The sequence below is a fragment of the Camelus dromedarius genome, chromosome 22 (assembly GCF_036321535.1).
Source record: "Camelus dromedarius isolate mCamDro1 chromosome 22, mCamDro1.pat, whole genome shotgun sequence".
Classification (NCBI taxonomy): domain Eukaryota; kingdom Metazoa; phylum Chordata; class Mammalia; order Artiodactyla; family Camelidae; genus Camelus; species Camelus dromedarius.
The window spans coordinates 21,836,140-21,857,351 of record NC_087457.1 but is presented as its reverse complement, the minus strand read 5'-3'; the positions used below and the strand labels follow the sequence as shown (position 1 = coordinate 21,857,351).

Genomic DNA, 21,212 nt, shown 5'->3' with positions numbered 1-21,212 from the left:
TTTGGCTTTTTGTTTTTTTAACATGTGTCCTACTGGAACTTGAATGTGATTAAATAAATGAGGTTAAAAGGGTAAAACTCTGAGGGAGGTAGAAGATGAAGGCCATTCCTTTCCTCTGATCCCATGCTAAGACCCCTTCCCTCCACTATACTCCTGGGGAAATAAACAGCTTCTTAGGTGCTCAAAAGAGACCTGTAGATAATGCTAATAACATCAGTATAGACTGCTGAAGTGAGCAATATTGGATTACTACCTTTACTTAGTGAGTGTTTGTATCCTTTCCTCCTGTGTTTTGCATTTGAAGCTACAGATAAGGGCCACTGGAAAAAGGATTAAGAAAAACAAATCACTTAAGTGTGAAGTCTTCCCTCAGTGTTACATAGTGCAAAAGAGATCTTGGGAATTAATGGAGGATAAGGAGATTACTAGAAGATAAATGATATGAGAATCTAGAAGGCAGACATATCTTATAAAAAGGAAGAGTCATCTGCTATATATTATGTACCCTGTTACAATCACTCCCATTTCTTTTTCATTTCACTTCTCTTTTTCTTTTGTAATGTCCTAGATAGGAAGAGGAATGAGTTATCTGACAAATTTAGATTTTGCAAACTTGTGCACTGAGGAGAGTACTATTGAAATACATTGTTAAGAAAGATTTTCAACACACAAATGTGTCATTTCCTTTCTTCATATGCCCTGCTGAAATATTATGTGATAAAGCTTTGAGGTTTCAGTTGTTAAGAGAGGGAAGTGGATAAATCAGTGCTGCCGTCTTTGGGACACACGGTAAAGAAAGTTCATTATAATGGTTTTCCCCAATTGCTTCTGTTGAGTATATATGTCCACTCTGTGTCTTTGTGTGTTGATGTGTGTGTGTGTGTGTGTTTATGTGTGTATGTGAGATATGATATATATATATATATGTGTGTGTATGATCAATACTTTCTGGTAGAATTTTTTTAACCTACCATTAATAATTTGATTTGCCTGTTTGAATGATTAAAAAAAATAGAGCTTTCTGCTAGGTTTTCCATGAGTTAAAAAATGTGTATGTGTGCATAAATATATCTGTATATTTTGTACGTTGAATCAGCAAGAGGTTTTTTGTATATAATTGTGCATATTTGATTTAAGATTATTGCTTTATTTTTAAAATATGATTCAATGTATTTTAATGCATCTCATCTTCTTACTTGTCACGTAATACTTGTGACTTTAATCTAGTCCTTTTTATTACCTTTATTGCTCATGTAGCAAATATTGCCTGGGCAGTCACTGTGGGCACTTCACTGAGCTAGAAGTAGAGAAGGGATGCAAAAAATAAATAGAACTACCATGGGAATACAGGAGAAGCCAACATTCCTTCAAGGGGAGAAAGAATTATTTTTTAAAAATCTTCATGGAGATGCTAGAATTGAATTTAAGTGCATCTTGAAGAATGGTTACAATTTACACAGCATAGAACGGGGGTTAGCATTCTCCTTGGCCATGTGAGAGTAGTGCCAGAAAAGCCATAAAACCGAAATGATAAATGTTTTAGACAGTAATTAGAAGCTGATATTCTGGTGGTGCACGGCCTACATTCAAATCCCAGCTCCCCCACTGCCTTGCTGTGTAACGTTAACTGGTCACTTACACATTTTAGGTTTTGGTTTCTTCCAACCTTATAAAATGGAGAAAATACCTCATGGAGATGCGATGAGGATAAAGTAAAGAAAGTTCATATTTTTTTAAAAAAATGATATTTTAAAATAATGCTACTTCATTTGTTGGTGAATTGCTATATACTGGTCAATTAAAAATATTTTTAACCATCTTAATAATTTTTAAGTTGATATTATAACAATATTTTATGTATACATATATAAAGAATCTGCAGTCAAATAAATTAAAATATTTGCCAAAGGGCACATAGCTAGGAGAGGACACAGCCAACAGTCAAGCCTAGACCTCACATGAAAGAACTGACACCCTTTCTCCTTCGCTACCAAAGGTGAGCGTCAGGGATAATATGTATGTTTCTGTTTCTTACCTTAAACCCTGGATGGCTCTGTTCCTTACGTGGACAGCTGTTGGTTTCACAGACACGTTAATTTAATTTTCACTTCATATACATTTTTAACTGTTCACACAAAATCAGAGTTTTTGTTTTTAAATAATAAGGTTACAAAGTTATTATTTACCCCAAATCTTAACAGTGAAATTAACATTGAGAGTTTGATGATAACTCTGAATAAGAAGTAGTCTTAGAAAAAGAATAGTCATTAAATATATGTTACATAAAAAAGTTTCATATCTAGATAGATATGATACCCTGGGGATGTATGAGCAATTGATACGAATAAACAAAACCCCAAAAAAAATAAATAATAAAAAATTACATGGAAATATCCCTTCCACACTAAAAATTAAAAATGAAAATGAAAGCTACTTTTGAGGTGTCATTTAACTCTTCTCAAAATCTAAGTGGTTCCAAAATAAACCCTGTTAGTGAATAGTGGTGAATTTGGTTTTAAACATGTATGTCTGAAATCTTTGTAAATGTGATGATCTTTTTAAAGAGCAGTCAGTCAGTAGATACTAAGAAGTTTAAGACAGTTTTCCTGTCACCTGGCCATTCAACATATGGTGAATTATCGTCAAGAAACATTTCAAAGGAAGAGAGCTAAATTATGAAAGTATTTACGACATCATCATCATCTATATCAGTAAAAGATTGCCCTCCAAAGAAAAGGAAAATTAAAAAAAAATTATAGAAAAATGACTACATGAATAAGATATATATAAATTTGATAAATTATTATGCAGCCTGTCATTTTAAATTTGAAAAAATAATTTGAAGTATAAAAATACTGATATGATTTTAAGGGAAATGTATAAGACCAATGATACTGTACACTGTAGTGTCAATTATGTAGCATGAATATACTCAAATTTTTTCTTGTATTAGAGGGATAGAATGATAGAAATAGAGATTTTGTCCCAATTTATCATTGATAGTGTTATAATGTTTTTATAATAAAAACAGGAAAAATAGAGTATTGTTTCCAAAGAGAATAACACTGAAATTCTTTCATATGGTTTTTTTGTCGTAGCCTCTGTAAACTTTTCACCCACTTGGTGAAGAGCTGATATTGCAGAAATGTGTTTCACTTCTCATGAGAACATACTTCTGATAGATTAAACAAACTCAAAAGATTTCACAATTCTTTGTCAGTACGTTGATGTTTGGTAAGAAATTGTCATTTTCTGTGAAGTTACTTTTTCTCTTAACTTTGGAAAAGACATTGTAAGGCTCATTTGGATTGTCGTTTGTTCACAGGGGTATGTTCTCTAATATAACTGAAAATAATTACTCTGCTAGTCAGAGTAAGGGACTGAAGGACTATGGTTAAGTCTAACAAATGCCTTTGAGGCAAAAGTGGGAACTTGGTGGGGGAAATGATTTGTTTCAGTTTCCTATGTACACACAACTCAGAGAAAAACCTTTTATTTCCCAATGTGTAGCAGAAGAATTTTTTACATTTTGGAAATCTAGCTATCTTGCTAAATATTTTGTCTTTCATTTGTTTATGAAATTTCTTCTCAGATACTTATGTATGTGATGAACATCTAATAAGTGGCAGGAACTCTCTGGTCATTAAACCGAAGGGAGAAAAACTCCTGAATCATGGTTCTACCTTGGGTGAAAGGAGACAAACAGTAGACAAGGTACATAGGGAAATGTATTTTATGTTAGATGGTGATGAGTTTGGGTGGGAAAAATCAAGGCAGGAGGGAGAAGAGGAAGTGAAAGAGGTAGGTTGCAGTTTTAAATCTGATGCTGGAGAAAGGTCTGTCTGAGCAAGTGAGCGAGTGAGTCCGGACTTAGTGAGATGGGAAGGTGTTCATGGGTCTTGAGTAGAGGAGTCACGTGATCTGACTTACTTTGTAAGAGAAACACTCTAGAGGCTGTGTAGAGAATAAAGTGGAAGTAATAAGAAAGAAGCTGAGAGACCAAATGGGGAGCTATTAAAAGAGTCCAGGTGAGAATGATGACGAGGCAGGAGAGAGATGATGGGGAAACCAGGATGGCAGGAGGGGAGGTGATGGAAACTGTCAGTTTCCGTCTAGGGTCTGAAAACAAACTCACAGGATCTGATGGTAGATTGGGGTGTGGAGGATGAGAGAAAGTGGGGGACATGTGGGTCATGTTAGAAATTCAGGCTGTGATGTTGTTAGGCAGATGAATATACACGCCTGGAGTTAACGGGCAGTCTGGGCGGGAGATAAAGATGGGAGAGTCCTCAGAATTATAGACTGCTTTAAGCAGTGAGACTAGTGAGATGACCGAGGGGGTGAACAAATCTAAAAAGAGGACAAGAACTGAGACCAGACGCACTACAATGTTACTAGTTCAGGAGAGGAGGAGGGATAAACAGGGAAAAATAACCCCGTCCTCCATGCATGATCTCAGTATCATCTGCAGTATCTCTTCTCAACAGAAAAGCATGAGCAGGACCAGATTTCTGGTATATTCTCACCCTTAGTTCCTGCTCATTCTTCAAAACTCTGATCAAGCGTCATCTTTTCTACGTCCTCACCTTGACTACACACTTTCCCAAGAGTTAATCGTTCCTTTTTGGACTATGCCTGTGCTTTGTGGGTGTATATATTGCACTGGTTTTTCATGGAGACTTTAATCTTCCATTATGAGTGCATAGGATCTTTGGTGGTTGAGAGTGTTCTATACATATTGACTCAGACATCCCAGAGGCTTGCACGGTGCTTGACATCATGCCACATAGGAGGGGTTTGTTGGACTAGCCTACATGAAGGGACGGGTGTTTCCAAGTTAAAGTCATCGATTGTAAACATCACAATACTTGCCATCTATTTTTTTGTTTTTGTTTTTATGATGTAACATCTAGCATTCTAGAGCCACTTTAAGAAAAATGAGATTCTTTCTGTCTCCGAAGAAAATGTTTTTAAGCCAAGGAGGCCCTGTGGGTTCTGAATTGCAAATGTATTCGGAAGCTCATGTGGAGCTTTTCTGAGCAAGTGTGAATAAAAATAACGTTCATCCTGCTAGCTGTTGAGGCCGAGATTAGATCAGTGGGTTATCATTCTGGATTTGCTTTCTTTTCTCCTTAAAGTCATACAATGTTTAAGTTTTCTGTAAAAAACATTCATATAGGCTATGACAGAGGTCTGTAATATGTATATTTAAAGAGCTAAACACACAAAGAGTGATTTGAAGGATAGCCTCAAAAACAATTTGAGGAATCTGTATGGTTGCTTAAGCTCATGAAGATACTATATTTTTTCCTTGAAAACAAATCTTTATCAAAGATGTGTTAACTGTCAGATTACTCAAGACCAATAGTGCAGAGAGAGGAAGAGAGAAAGTTAAAGTTGAAGAGCTGAAGAGTGGTTCTCAAAGGCGGATGGGTGTTTGGAAGTGTGCAAGGATGACGTTTTTGGATTTTTTGCAGGGGAAGCAGTGATATAATGATTAGGGGACATTGTTGACATTTAGTGGACGGCAGCCAGGGGTGATAAACATCCTCTACAAGGAAGACAATCCTTCACAAAACAGAATTGTCCCAATCAAAATGCTAGTAATGTTTCCTTGAGAATACAATAGCTGCTCACTGATTAGAACTGACAAAATGAACATGAGTGCTGATTAGGGACAGGCTGGCGTGAGTGGCAGTGTCTCAACAGCCTAGCATAATCACCTGGCCCTAAGATTTGCTTCATGTTCAAGGAAAGTATCAAAAGAGTAAGAATGTAGAGAAAAATTATGGACAAAATTGAATTATGGACAAAATCTATTTACAAGTAAATTATCCATCAGAAGAAACAAACCTTTTTTGTCCCCTTATCTCCAAACATCCATCTTTAAAAAACAAACTATATGGGATGACTGTCTCACACAAAACAAATCAGATCATTCATCCAACGGATATTTATTAAAGATATTCCATATTCCAGGTTGTTTTCAGCTCTGGTAACATGATGCTGAACAACGCAGACATGGTGCCTACGCTTATGTAGCTCAGAGTCTAGAGAGATTTATCAGATTCAAAGCTTTCACCTTTTTTTTACAAAAAATATTCCCATCTAGAAGATTGAGTAATACGAGGTGTTTTCTTTGTATTTAAGTGAAAATAGAGTCATAATATCTCAACTATTAGAACCCAAGCCAAAGTCAAACACATGGAGATGGGGCCAGTTAGTAGACAGAGAGGAAAGGTTTCTAGGTATATGGCTGGGGTATCTAAGTGTATACTTTTGAGCCCAACCTTTATAAACTGAGTTCAAAGTTTAAAAGCCTTGCCACAGTCCCAATTCCTTTGAGCTATAGCTTTAAAGTGAATTTAGATAAGTTTCATCGTCACTTCATTGTAAAAAATTGTTCATCTGTTTTGCTTAGCCAGCAAAAAGCTGTCATCCAAGTCAAATAATAGGGTAAATTGAAAAGGGGGAAATGGCAGGAGAGTATGGATCTGAATTAACCATTTTGGTTTCCCATAATGGCCAGCGTTCCTGGGTAATTGTTTATTTCTTTTACTTTACCTCTGCCTAAGAAAAGAGGAAGTAGGTCTATAACTTCCCTGTCTGCCCACTTTCTCCACAGTGGCTGAATCATTTAAACAACACACTCCTGGGTCAGTCAGATCAACAGGATTTACAAAAAAACTAAAACCAGTGCACAGAATGATGCATGTACAAACTGCAGATTGCAAAATAAAGAATCCCCTTGATAATATTTAAAAAAAAAATATTGATGGGAGTTCAGTCACATCCTTACTTGTCAATAAATACCTCTTCCCCAAAGCAGGATGAACGTTTGCATGTGAGTGATTGTCCTTCATTTTCTGGATGAGAGATGAATTTGGTGTCCTGGAGCTGCGCGTGCACTCAGTTAAAACTTCAGCTGTGCTAAATCCATAACTCAGCATTAGAGAAAATAAAAAATGATCAGAAGATGTTGGCTTCATGCTAAATTTATCAATCAAATGAATGGAGCTGTTTCCAAGAAAAAGTCACATAATTTCTTTTCACGGCAAATGTTCTTAAAATGCGGTCTTCAGACTGGCAGCAGCCGTAGTTCTAGAGAAGTTGTTGCAAATTCCTGCTCCTCACCCAAAATACCAGGAACACTGGGGGGTGAGGCCCATCAATCTGTTTTTAATTAAGGCTTTCAGATGATTCTGCTGCGTCTTAAAGAGACATAGACATGGATTGTGTGTGCCGTAGACTATGGATTGTGCTTTAAAAGGTACAAGGACGTATTTGAGAGCTGCCGATGTATGTAGTGAGGGAAGCCCTGAAAAAAAAATATACAAGAAAAAAAAAGTCATGAAAGGGAGAAAAAGGAAGAGGAAAACTCCATTTTCCCTGTGGTTCCTTGTCTAGTGACTAGACTTTATCTTCCTAAAGGGATAAACAGATGCCTTGGCAAAAGAATACTTGGCTCATGAAGCTCCCATAAAAGATCACAGGAAATATTTGTTCTAAATTTTGCATAACTATTTGTTCTATCCAGAACCTGTGACAAAAGATCACAGGAAATACTTGCTCCAACTTCTGCACTACTGTTTGTTTGAAGGGAAATTCTTTTTTTTTTTTTTTCAGCTAAACAGTTGTTTTCTGCCACTTGGGAAAATATACATAAATATTTTAGCCAAGAAAGGAAAGTTCTCTCTCACTCTAAAAAAACACACACATGTAATCACAGGTACACGTTTGTACACAGAAAGATGCAGGAGTGGGTTCCATATAAGTCTTTCAATGTCAAAATGAAAATTTATGGCTGGGCATAATACGTTGCTATATAGGGCAGATTGTTATCCTTGTTCCCTTGCTAAAATTGGATTTTAATTATAAATATTAATTTGAAACGTTACACCAAAGGGCCCTAGCAATTCCATGTAATTAACATATTTTCCCCGTATTTGATAGAAGTATGGACCAGTGGGATAACTTTCTGGATCAGCAGGAGGACACTAAGAGCTGTACAGAGTCTGTGAGGTTTGATGCTCGCTCCATGACAGCTTTGCTTCCTCCGAGTAAGTACAAGGGTGGGGTGCCTGTGGGGACTGTCCTTAGACTTAGTGACACTATGTAAAATGATGGTCTTGAGACTTAACCCTAAATGTGTGTATTCCATCTGCCAGGTTGGATTTCACACTTTGCTTGGCGGATGGAATACTTCATCTTGCTTGTATTGTGGTTGTTTCTTCTCTTTTTTTCCTCCTTTTCTTTATTTTTTCTTTACTTCTAATTTTTTTTTCTCCTTTTCCTTCCAATCCCTCATAGAACATTATTGAACAATGTCTAAACGTTTGTTTTTAGACAATGGGCCTACTATATGGTACAGGGAACTATATTCAATACCTTGTAATGGCCTATAATGAAAAGGAATATTTATGTATGTATAACTGAATCACTGTGCTGTACACTAGAAATTAACACAGCATTGTAAAGGGACTATACTTCAGTAAAATAAATAAATACATACATACATAAACAAACATAAAAAATGAACTCTCATTTTAACTTAGGAGTTTACAACCTGAAAATAAAATTTCCTTCTTTTTTTATTAAGCAAAAAAACAATGGCCATTGGAAAGAAATTTCTAGTGGATGTTTTATTTACCTAATCAGAGAAATATCTTCCTCTGCTACTAAGATTCCCCTCTACATTGAGTTCTCTTTTCCACAATTGGCATCCCATTATGTGCTGTTCCATATAAACAAATACACTAAAATATTAATAAGTTTTAGAGCATCCAGAGGATGGGCTAATTTATTGCTCCATTTCAAAGTTTAATCAAAATGTGAATCATTTTGTTATTTCATTATTTTTGCATTGCATGCAAATCCTAAGAGGTCTCCAACTGCAAAATTATTGAGATGGAATTAGAGAAGAAAATTTGCATAATCATCACTGAAAATAACATTTCTCTTATCGAACTTAAAATCTAGGGAAAAAACCTTATAATTATGTAGTTACTTGAGGAATTTTACTTTCACCCAGAATATATTCCCATGTTAAAGAGAAGAGTAAAAGACATGTTTGGATATGTTGATGTGGTATCACTATTAAAACTTACCAACTGATGCCTGCAAATGAGACAAGTACAACTTGTAGAGGATAGTAGCTTTGTCTTGGATGTTTAGATAATGGAGAAAAGATCAAATGTTCGTAGTGATGCCTGTATTGACTTCTCCTGTGACTCTTTTTTGCTTCCTACTGAATAAATGAGAACCTATTTTTTTGTTGTTGTTCCCTTTTTATTCCAGTAGGTTTGATAGGAACAGTATAATTGGTGATTGCAAAAATTGTAATTAAGAAGAGTAAATTTTCTAACAGTAGTTTGGGCTTTTGCTTTTTTAGATCCTACAAACGGCCCAACCCTTCAAGAGAAGATGAAGTCTCTCAAAGCCGCACTGATCGCCCTTTACCTCCTCGTGTTCGTAGTGCTTGTTCCTATCTTCGGAATCATGGCAGGTACAGGATTCTAGAGTTCGGAGACTCAGCAGCTCCTCCTGCAAATTAGTTACTGCAGGAGCAAAAAGAAACATTCCGTCTTCCATATGTGGGAGGGTCATAAGGGAAACTTCATCTCACAGAGCGCTCCTCAAATTAACTAAAAGAAAAAAGAGATTCTGCATAGTTGTTAAGTAAAACAATTTAAAAAGAAATAGCATAGCAAATGGATATTTAAGATAAAAATAGAGATATGTGGAGGTAAGATGGAAAGAATTAGACCATTTCAAAAATGCTATTCTCTATAGAGTCCTATATACTTCTGGGTGTGCATCATAAATTTTGTGATAGATATTCTAGTCGTCAATGTGAAGGTATGAATATGATCATTTACATTAGCAATGCCTAAAATATAAAATCAAGCCAGTTATTCAGGAAAAACACTTCTACTCCTAATACTGAGAGCAGAAAGAAACATTCCTGTAAGTCTTCAAAAAGAGGAGACCTTGTAAAATAACAGCCTGTATACCTCAGTGAGATTCTTACAGACTATGTGGGCACATATTTCCTAAGGGTATTATTTAAAACACCTCTAAAAATAACCTGATAGCATCCTTTCAAATTAAAAAAAAAAAAAAACAGAGCACTTTACTTGGTTTCTACATGATGTTTTTCAAGTACATATATTTTTGGAGAGTTTCGCTTGAATTGGGGATAAATTTGAGAGTTTCTACAGGGGTGGATGGCTTAAAAATAACTCAAGAAGATCTGTAAATATTACTCCCCTCAGTAGCATTTTTGAGAGGTTGGCATTTGAATTTATATGCCTTGTAGCTCTCCTCCTCTCTGTGACTGACCAAACGTCCACACGTGTGATCTAACAAGAGACAGGCTGGGAGTAAGATATATTTGTATGTGCCTAGTCATCAGCTTAACAAGAAAATGCTCCTAACATAAGGCTAAACCTCCTTTACCAAGAGGCAACCTAAAGGAATAGTCTAAGTCAGAGCCAAAATTCTACTAAGAAAGAAATGATCATGAAAACAACAACTCTAACAATAGCTATCGTTTTTGAGCATTAACTCTGTTCAGGCGCTGGGCTATAAATTTCCTGCAGATTGTCTTAATACTTACCCTTGAGCAGATGCTTGCCTATCCTCGTCATTCAAAAATAGGAAACTGTTCAGTGGTAAAGCTGGAGTTCCCACCCACGGCTCCTGACTCCTAATCTCTGTGGGCTACTATCTCCCAGTGCAATTGGGTTTTTAGAATAAAATCTGGTCAGCCAATAAAAAACAAAACAAAACAGAGTTGCCATAATTTTAGCCAGGAAGGTATTTTCCATTTGTAAAAATGACTCCTATTTTGGCCATTAAAAACAAAATCAAAACCAACCAAAACCAAACTCAACCAAGCAACCAATCCAAGCAACCGCAGCCATCCAAGTAAAAGAACCTGCTGTGTCTGTCATTAGACAACCGACTTCCTGATACACTGAGGTCACCTGTGTTGATTATTTACATGTTTATCTGTAATTAGAAATGTGTAAATAAAAGATGTTTTATTGTTTTTGATCATTAGCTATCAGATAATTAGAATTTGGGTAAAATTCAACACTTTTATACAAACTGTGGCCTGCAGAGCCAACCCCAGGATGTGCAACTTCTTTCTACTAGGCCCCTGCAGAATACAGACTGAAGTCTGGAAAGACTTCAAGGTTGTAACCAAGTTCAAAATCTGTAGGCTAGTAGAAAGTACTACCACAACAACACATTTGTTCTAGGGTTGACAGTGATTGATCTGAAGTAGTTTTGTTTCCTAAAACAAACCTATTAAGATTGACAAAAAACTGAAACTGTTCAAATCTTATGAGTTCACATTAGCTCCCAAAGTCCAGAATTTGGAACATATCTCACTGTGTCTGTCATACTTGAATAATAAGCAATTGATAATCCATTTACAGCTGTAAGTTGTAGATCAGAATATTTTCCAAAAAGAAACTAAAATGCAATACATATCTCTACTTGATATCAGTAAATTTCAAATATAGACAAAAATGTATCCCTGAAATGATAGAAATTACTCGGCAAATATAAATCAGTAGATGAATTTAAATGTAGATGAAAACTCTAAAGTGTCTTTACACATTGAAAGATATTTCTTAAGTATAAAATCACCATGGTACCTTTTTTTAAGAAGCTGCTATTCACTATCATAGTATAACAACATATAATAAAGTCTCTGAACAATAAAATACAATCTAGGATTCATGTATATAAATCGTTATTGACGTACTGAAGATCCTTTAGCTCAAAATAATATAGAATTTTGGTAGGAGAAGGTATTACCAACATGAAAGAGTAAATGTGATCTGTAAAATTAAATATAACTCTCTCCCTAGGTCTTTGCACAAGCCATAAGATTTGTCTCCTTTCAAATATGAAATAAAAAAGACACAAAATGCCATCTCTCTGATGATAATGAAAGAAAGGAACATTTGAAAATAGAAACTCTGGCATTCTTTAGCTATATTGGTGATACAGAGTTAAACATTTTCAAAGAAAGTAAGCATGAGATTAGTTTTCATTCAGAAGTTGGGAAAACAAGCAAAATCTCTAAGCAAAATGTAGCCTTCATTGTCAACTCATGTTGAACTTGGTGTTAAGGAAAATCCCTTGGTAATGTGACGTTTTATCAAATCAGGTCTTCCCTTTCCATACTGTGAAAAGGTCTTATAAAAAAATATTGAATAATATGCAGAAGTCGTTATGATAGAGTACCAATTTAAAAAGTCATTTCTGAAAATAAATAAATAAATAAATAAAAATAAATAAATAAAAAGTCATTTCTGAATTATATATAAAGTCTTATTTTTATAATAATAATAAGATGATAGTGGGAACAGAAATTTGACATGCATATACCATAATGTTAGCACTTAACCTGGAATGGTGAGATTAATAGTAAATTATTTTTCCTTATTACTTGTCTTTTCTAAATTTTCTGCTATGAGTATATATTTTCTAAGAAATAAAGAGGAGCCTTTTAAAAGCAGTATTTTTTTCAAGTTAAAAAAACTTAATTGTCCAATTTCCTGCTCTACTAAAAGTAAATCAGGCCTGAGTAAACTGAAAATGATGATTCTCTGCTAGTTTAGTGGTAAAATCAGGAAGATGAGCCAACAATTTATTCATACAGTGAATAACACTCCAACTTCTACTTTTACTCCATATTGTTTTTGTAAGATCATCATTTATCTTCATAATAACTAACACATTCAACATACTTACTTCAGACACTGTGTTAAACACTATCTCACTTCATCCTAACGGCAGACCTGAGGACCAGGACACAATGTACTTCATAATCTGTAGAATTTACTCTTACTGACGAAGTCAAATGCAATGGCCCAGAAGATTCATCTAAGCAGCAATTCAGAAAGAATGACTTAATCATGGGAGAAATTCTTATGTACAGTGGGAAAAGGAGACTGTTTCTCTCTCAGCAATATGCCTTCCTTGGTTCATACATTGCATATTTAAAATAAATGCCTGATGTAGTAGAGCATTCAGAATGTTAGAATGGGATGGGATGGAATGATATGGGATGGAATGATATGGAATGGAATGGTGGATGCATTTAAGGATACAAGGCATGACTCTATTTTTACTTAAATATGCAGCGCAGCTCCTGAAGTGGGAAATGAAGAATTGCACATTTGGTTCAATTAGTGCAAATGATGTGTATGCAAGTCTCGCAGGAAAAGGAAACGACAGTGAAGATGAAATAAGATTTCAAGAAGTCGTTACAGAACACATGAGCAACCTGGAGAAGAGAACCCAGTATCTTTCAGATAACCAAGCCAATTTCATAGATTCTGAGAATTTCCAAAATTTCAGTGTAGTGACTGATCAAAGATTTAATGATGTTTTTCTCCAGCTAAGTACCTTGGCTTCCTTCATCCAGGGACATGGAAATGCAATAAGTGAAATCTCCAATTCGTTGATAAGTCTGAACACCACATTGCTTGATTTGCAGCTTACTATTGAGACACTGAATGGCAAAGTCCAAGAGAATGCATTTAAACAACAAGAGGTAAGAGTTTTTGTATTGGAAGGTCACATGCTGGGATTGAATCCATTTGGATCCTATCTCTGCAGGTAGTTCGGGGGTGGTGGCAGTGGTGGGGAGAGTTGCAAACCCTGTTTCAACATTATCCTGCTTACCCTGATTCCCCTGGTAATTTTACTGGAAGGTTTCAAATGGATTTACCTAGTGCCTTTTCCAGGTTCCCAGCAAAAGGATAAGTTTGTGTTTTCATTGAATATAAACTTTTTTAATGTATTTTAATTTTACAAATACTCTTAGAATGTCTCTTGGGACTGTCTAAGCCAATTACAGTTTTTTAGATTATCTTAACGGGTTGAAAAAGACACTGTATTTGCAAATTTTACAACAAACCCAAAATTTCTTCATCATCAAAGGACTGGAAGCTTTATTTACTTGGGTAACTTACAAAATCTAAATTTCAAAATAGTTAATTTTGTCACTCTGAGAACGTATACATAAGGCTTTATGTATAAAGGTAACTAGAATTGAGGAATTAAAGTTTGAATAATGTAAACATCTTATGACCATCATAGGATCAAATACACCAGACAAAAGAGCAAGACATTCTAGACCAGTTGCAGCAAAAATTTCTTTGCAAAGGCCCAAATATAACACTTCGGCTTTGGGGACCACATGATCTCTTTTGCAACTTCTCGTCTCTTCCACCATAGCACAAAAGTGGTCATAGACAATGTGTAGACAGACGAGTGAAAATGTGATCCAATAAATCTTCATTTACAAAAAGACTTTGACCCACGGATCATAATTTTCTCACCTCTGCTCTAGACTATTCTGTGGCCAGCCCTCTGGATAACTTTGTATTGATGAGAAAGAAATCAAGAAGCAAGTTGTTTATTTCAAAACTGGATTATTTTTGTTGTTGTTAAGTAATTATAATTATTCCTTTACATGAAAAACAAGCGTATAGCTAAAACTTTACTACGCATGTGAAAAAATAATATTACAGAGTATCAAAACCCTGAGATGGTGCTTAATGTAAAATCTGTGTATTTTCCACCATTAGCTAAGAAATGCTAGCATCTTTGTAGTAGACTTTGAGGAAAATGTCAGTTATGGGAGTAGAAACTGATTAAATTGGAGGGAAAGGAGAAGGGAGGAGAAAAATGACTTTGTGTAGAAACGGGGTCAGAGGAGTAGTGCTCAGAACAGGGCGAGGAGAAAGAGTTGGACACACTGAAAGAATAAGAATGTACTTGATATTGGTAATGCCCCCAATCCATCAGAGACTGCAGAGTATCTATGATTCCACATAAAAGAGAAATTGAAACCAGATTGGAAGCCATTTGGAGGGCAGTAGAAGTCCTAAATATGTTTGAAGTGATAATTGGTTGAAATTATCAAAATCTGGTGATGAGTGAGCTGTTTGCATTTGGATTTTGCACTTAGGTTTTGGAAGGGGTCCCAACATTAGAAATGGGGGAGGGAGTACAGGGGAATGGGGGAGCTTCCAAAGCTAATTTTTTTTAAAGCTTTTTCAAATTTTTTAAGGCAGTAGTCATTTGTAGAGATTTGGAAATTAAGTCAGTGCTAGTGTGTATGTGTATGTGTGTGTGTGTGTGTGTGTGTGTGTCTGTCTGTCTGTCTGTGTGAGCACTTGCTCACTGAAAACAGTATTTGAGATCTCATTCCCACTGCTTAATCGATTTGATTCATCTTTGAATCTTTAGCTCAATGCAGAAATAAGTAAATTAAATGAATGCCTGAATCAGTTAATGCTGTTTGAGGAAAAGGCTTATAAGTAATACCAAAGTAATATTTATCAAGGACAGACCAAGCATTAATTTGAAAGAGAAAAATAAAAGAGGGAAGTAGAATTGATCATCTCCATTGTAGGTAGAAAGAATTGAAAGAACACGAAATTAAATGCTTGTTTCTACCAGTGCCACCGGTGGTAGAGTGTGGGACATGTTTGTGGATGCTGTGTAGGACTTTTAAAAATAATATCAAATACACTTTATCTCTTCCTGATAAAATTATTTCAAGTGGTATCCAGTTAATGTGAGCACCATATGCAGTTTTCAAAGAAAGGGAAAAAGGCAACCTCAGCTTTAGGGATGAAAAACACGGTTGATTTCCAGGTCTTAGGTAACAAAACCATCTGCTAGTCCCTTGACCTTTGCTCTGTGGATATCTGGGACCACCTGACAGAGCTGGAGCAATTTGTAGGCACCTAAATTAAGTTTAGCACATTTATCATGTTGCTGTGCCCCGCAAACATCCACGCTCGCTATTCCACCTTTATACCAAATTGTACGGAAGATGCCGTATAGAGGGGGTAGAGGGTAGAGATTTTCTAATCAAGAACAAGGTTTTGGATGGAGGAAGACACAGTTGGAGCAGTGAAAACTGAAGACTCTGCTTGAGGACAGTGCTGGAGGAGAGGCAAATCTGGATATATGTTCATTCTTTCCACAGGTTTTACTTGACTATCTAACCTCAACTTGTCCACTCTAGTGGAGGGAAGTATAATTTTCTCTTTATACCCAAATTAAGGAGCAATACACCACTGGTTTCTTAAAAGGAAAAGTAATAAAGAAAAATACTGTCAAAAACTTTATAACTGGATATTTAATTTCATCATAATTCTGAAAGCAAATTAAACAAGAATTTCTTATGTCTACTGTTACTCTGAAAACCTTAGTATGTTGATAATACCCAGTATTTGAGGGCAAAAAGTAAGCACTGATATACAATGAGTAAGATTTTTTAAATGATACTGTATATTTGGAAGGCAGTATGGAAATATTGAACAAAATTTATATTTAGTCCCTTTGATCAGATCCACTAATATAGAAGCACTTGAGTAAATATGTAAATATCTATAAAATGGTGTTCCTTTCAGTATTATTTAAAGTTGTAAAAACAAATGTGCTACTTAGAATCTATCAATAGGAATCAAATACATTATTAAAAATACATACAATATAATTCTACTAAATTATACACAATAAGGCAGTCTCTAAGTACTTTAAGAGGTGAATATTCTTAATGTATTATTAAGTGAAAAATAAAAGCATATTCCAGAATGTACTATGATCTCTCAATGTTCACAATCTCTATATATTAATGCATGTGTGTAAATACACACAAAGTATATGTGCGTTTGAAAACATAAAATAATGAAATCTTAAATACAGAGGCAACAAAAATTGAAAGATATTGTTAATATGCTAGTTGTGATTGTATTGAGTCTGCAAAGCTATCCTTAATGTTCATTGCTACTGAGAATTATGACATTAACCTTTTATTGCTATAAAACAATTTAATACACAGATCTACTGAATTCATAGCATTGGAATTACTCTAAGTACAGCATAAAGAATTTCACTTCAGACAAATTAAAAACCATATGACAAGTTTTTTTTTAGCATTTTTATGTCTATATATTTGAGAATAGAAGCATACCTTAAATATATATTTAACCAATTTTTTTTTCTGGCAGGGACTGTGAAAATTCAGCCATTCAGTTAAAAGAGAAAATGCTTCAAAACCAAAGGCTTCAAAACAGTGCTTTGAAAGAGTTCTCTAATTTCCATATTCTTATTCCATTATATTCCTATAATGTTATAATGTGTCTTTAAAAAAAAACCTGACTTGCAGGGCTTCTTAAAATTATGTGTTAGGTAATTACATGTATAATAAAATTGCTGATGTTTGCTCATGTTTCACAGGGGATGAGCAAATTGGAGGAGCGTGTGTACAATGCATCAGCAGAAATTATGTCTCTGAACGAAAAACAAGTGCATTTGGAACAGGAAATAAAAAGAGAAGTGAAACTGTTGAATAACATCACTAATGATCTCAGGCTGAAGGACTGGGAACATTCTCAGACCCTGAAAAATATCACTTTAATTCAAGGTAAAATATCTTCTCATTCCTCCAGAAAATGACATGTTAAAAGATACTGATGTATGTAGAAATTTGGTATTTGAAATTCTATGGTTTAAAATAGTTTGGGGGTATACATTTACTACAAATATCCAGAGGAAGGAGACGAGATGATATCAAGACATATTAAGACAACAATATCTTGGTATCCTTTAAATAGAAAGTAATGGGAGAAAATGAAATCTCACTTAAGTTTTAATGAGTTATTGTTCAGAGCATGTCATATGTACTGAAAGTGAGTCCAAATTTTCTGTAAGACACAAAGTTCTCTGTGTGCCTAAATCAAACTTGTTAATTCTGCTTCTCTAAACTTCCAGATTCTTTCTTCTTACCTGATTGATTGTATTATTAGTTAGAAAGGTCTTTAGAATTTTCCCAAATAACAATTAATTTGTTCATCTCTTCTTCAGTTCCTGTGAGTAAAACAAGGTGAATTGAATCGTACTGTTTTCAGTTAGTATATACAACATACATATTTCTACACTAACTTTTAGTCATTATTTACATTTTAAATATTTTTCCCATATTTTACTTTCAACCTTTTGATATCCTTTGTACTAGGTTTGTCTCTTGTCAAGAACAGTTTCTAAAATTTACTGTGCAGTGTGGCCATCTCTTTTCACTGTGCTTATTAAATTTTACTGTCTTGTTTTGTGCTCTGCTTTTGTCCAGTTCTGTATTCCTTTTGCTTTCTTTTCTTGTTAACTTTTGGGTTGTTTGAGATTTTTGTCAATAAACTTTTCTCTCTACCAAAGGCACCAAAAAGATGTTGGGAACTTTATAGTTATTTTTATTTTGTTGATAGTTGTCCTTGAAATTTACCTTGAAGTCGCAAATTGATCAGTATCTTCACCTTACCATGAAACAGACAAGGAACTTAAAATGCTCTGCTGACCCACTTCCCTAGTTTCCTGCTGTTTTTGAGTACAGCTCATTTCTATTGTATGTATTTTTTTAAACCAGAAATTTTGTCAATATTACTTTTCTTACATTATGCAAACAGTATTTGTTTAGATTTACCCATGAGTTTACCAGTTTTTCCTCCTTCTAAGTGCATCTGTGACATCTCTTCTGGGATCACTTTCCTTCTTCCTGAAGTACAGTTTTTGGAGGTTCATTTAGTGAAAATCCACTGGTGGTGAGATCTGTTGATTTCATTTTTTCCATTTTGTCCTTGATCTTTAAAATTGTTTTACTACCTGCATATTTCTTAGGGTGACAGTTACTTTGGTGAGTTCCATCTATATTTTCTTCTGGTTTCTGGCCTTTCTTGTTGCTTTTCAAATGATTGCTACCAAACTGCTGGTCAGTCTCTTTATCTTTAATACCTGTCGTTCTACTAATCTGTATTTTTACATTAACAATTTTTCCATTTGGCATTCGTTTTATTTCATTTTCTTCTTAAATCCACTTCTATTTGTGGATTTAAGTCTATCATAAATTTGGGAACATTATCAGCTTCAGTCTCTTTGAATATTGCCTCTTCACAACTCTCTCTGCCCTTTCCTCTGTAACCCTAATTAAATTCATGTTGGATTTTCTTTTTCTAGCTACCATATCTGTTAAGCTCTATTTTAAAATTTTAACCGTTACATCCTATTAGTAATAAGAGAAACAGAAATCTATGCAATTTCATTTTACAAAGCACTAGGATAATTAAGAAGTCTTAATGTCCAAGTTTTTACAGGAAAAGAAAAATTAAAAAACAAGTCCCAGGAGACTCTATATAGTATAATTTTTGTTTCTAATGCTCACAATTTACCAAAAGTAAGTGTATGTTTACCAGTACATACACATGTAATAAGAATGGTTGTTTTAAAAATGCAAGAAACTGAGAAACACATCAGCTTAATGATGATGATGATGATGATGATTTTGGTTAATGATTATTTTTGAAAAGGAAGTAGATGAATGGGATTGGTGAGCAGCTAGATCGATAGCTGCTCGTCTGGTCGTTATGTTGCAGGTGTATTCTATTTATTATTGTGCTTTGTAGTTTAATTATATAGAACATTCCACATGTATTCTTAAATTATTACATTAAAACCAGTGATAAAGACAAATTTAAATTAATCCAGTTTTTCACTAACAATTAGACATTCCCACTTGGGATTGCAAATAAATATCCCAAACTTCACAAATCCACACCTCAAACCATTAGTTCTGGAGCACCTACCCCCATCCACCCCTCAAATCTATTGCTTCCCCAGTCTTATCTGTCAGTTGAGTCATTGTCCAACTGATACCTCACTCCAAGATCTTGGATGCAAGCTTTGATCTCCTCTTTCTCTCACTCCCTATGTCCAATCCACATGAGTCCTGTTAACTCTTCTTGACATACACTAAACTGCCTTCTCCCTCTCGCCTCTGCTGCTGTTCTGACTCAGGCAGCTGTAGTCCAGTCCTGTGCACTGCATCAGCTTCGCTACTGTTCTCCCCGATTTCACAATTTAAAACAATTTTTTTTTAGATTTAAAATTAAAAAAAAATTTTGTGGGGGGAATTAGTTTTATTTATTTATTTATTTATTTATTTATTTATTTATTTATTTATTTATTTATTTATTTATTTATTTAATGGTCCAGGGGATCAAACCCAAGACCTCGTGCATGCCAAGCACGTACTCTACCACTGCGCTATACCGTACCCTCCCCTTTCCCTGATTCTGCTCTTGATCCATTCTACAGAGAGCAAAAGAGTGCTATCCAAAAATGATAATAATAATACATTATTAGATCTTTTCTCTCTTATGACCTTCCAGTATCTTCCCTCTGGGCTTGGAATAAAATCTGAACTCCTACGTGACCTGACACTCACCTACTTCTCTGCCTTCTTTTCTAATCTGCTCTCGGTCCTTCTCTCTAGCCTGAGATCTGGAAGAACGAAAGTGCATGAAAAAGTGTAAGTTATTAAGGAGGAAGCGCTGGTTTCGCTTCTTGCTCTCCGCATTGTGCACGAGACGCCTTCTCTTTCTTTAAATGTTCTCTCTTGGATGTCCATTCCTTCCTGGGTCTACTCAAAATTACCTTGTTGGAGATAATTTCTCCCTCTTCCATTCTCATTTTTTCCCTGTCTCTCTGTGTCATTGGTGCTGTGACTTCCTCAGAGTACTCAGAACCGCATGATGTGGTTTCACATACGCAGTTGCTCTCTGTTCATCACACATCTTCTCTGATGGAACGTGAGCTCCATGCGGTTGGAGCTCATCTCTCCTGTCCACGTCTCCATGCCCGGCACCTGTTAGAGGGCCTGGCAGATAGTGGGTGAGCGATTGTATCTGTACTGGATGAAGAAGTGAAAGTGACACTTCTTTTTTATGAAGTTACACTTTGTAATGGCAATGTCATTCTTCCAGCTTTCTGAGACAGAAATTTTAATTGTTGTCATTTTCTTTTCTCCCAGGAATACCATTAGTTCTTAGGTTCCACATTCTCTATCCCTTTCTCATTTGTTTGTATTTGTGTAAACTATTCTTATCACTTCCCTGCCAGAATGTTTCAATAGTCTCCCATTTATTTCCTGCCTCAGTCTTTCAGACTACGATCCTTTCTGCTCTTGTTAGAATGCAGCCTTCCTAGAGGGAAACCCTAGGTTACAAAAAGCCTCTCTGTTGCCTCCTTATTAGACACATTTCTCTCTGTAGCACCCTAAGAGCTTCTATAATGTGTCTCTTAATGACTTAAATGCCTCACTCTCTCTTTTCTCTTTT

At 35.2% G+C, this 21,212-nt stretch overlaps 1 protein-coding gene across 4 annotated transcripts in view; it reads left to right on the top strand.

The window, feature by feature from the left end:
• Window positions 1-637: 637 nt before the first annotated feature.
• The window catches only part of MSR1 (macrophage scavenger receptor 1), a 62,217-nt gene continuing 41,642 nt past the window's right edge, over window positions 638-21,212 (top strand). Inside the window, exons 1-5 of one of the 4 annotated variants that reach the window (XM_010995701.3) lie at window positions 638-789; window positions 7,954-8,060; window positions 9,392-9,505; window positions 13,167-13,579; window positions 17,287-17,473. In XM_010995701.3, coding sequence (XP_010994003.1) covers window positions 7,958-8,060; window positions 9,392-9,505; window positions 13,167-13,579; window positions 17,287-17,473 — 817 coding nt within the window. In that variant the 5' untranslated portion in view covers window positions 638-789; window positions 7,954-7,957. Of the gene's footprint in view, window positions 790-3,607; window positions 3,715-7,953; window positions 8,061-9,391; window positions 9,506-13,166; window positions 13,580-17,286; window positions 17,474-21,212 lie in introns of those variants that run through there. The other 3 variants (XM_010995702.3, XM_010995703.3, XM_031440208.2) reach the window with 3 other exon arrangements.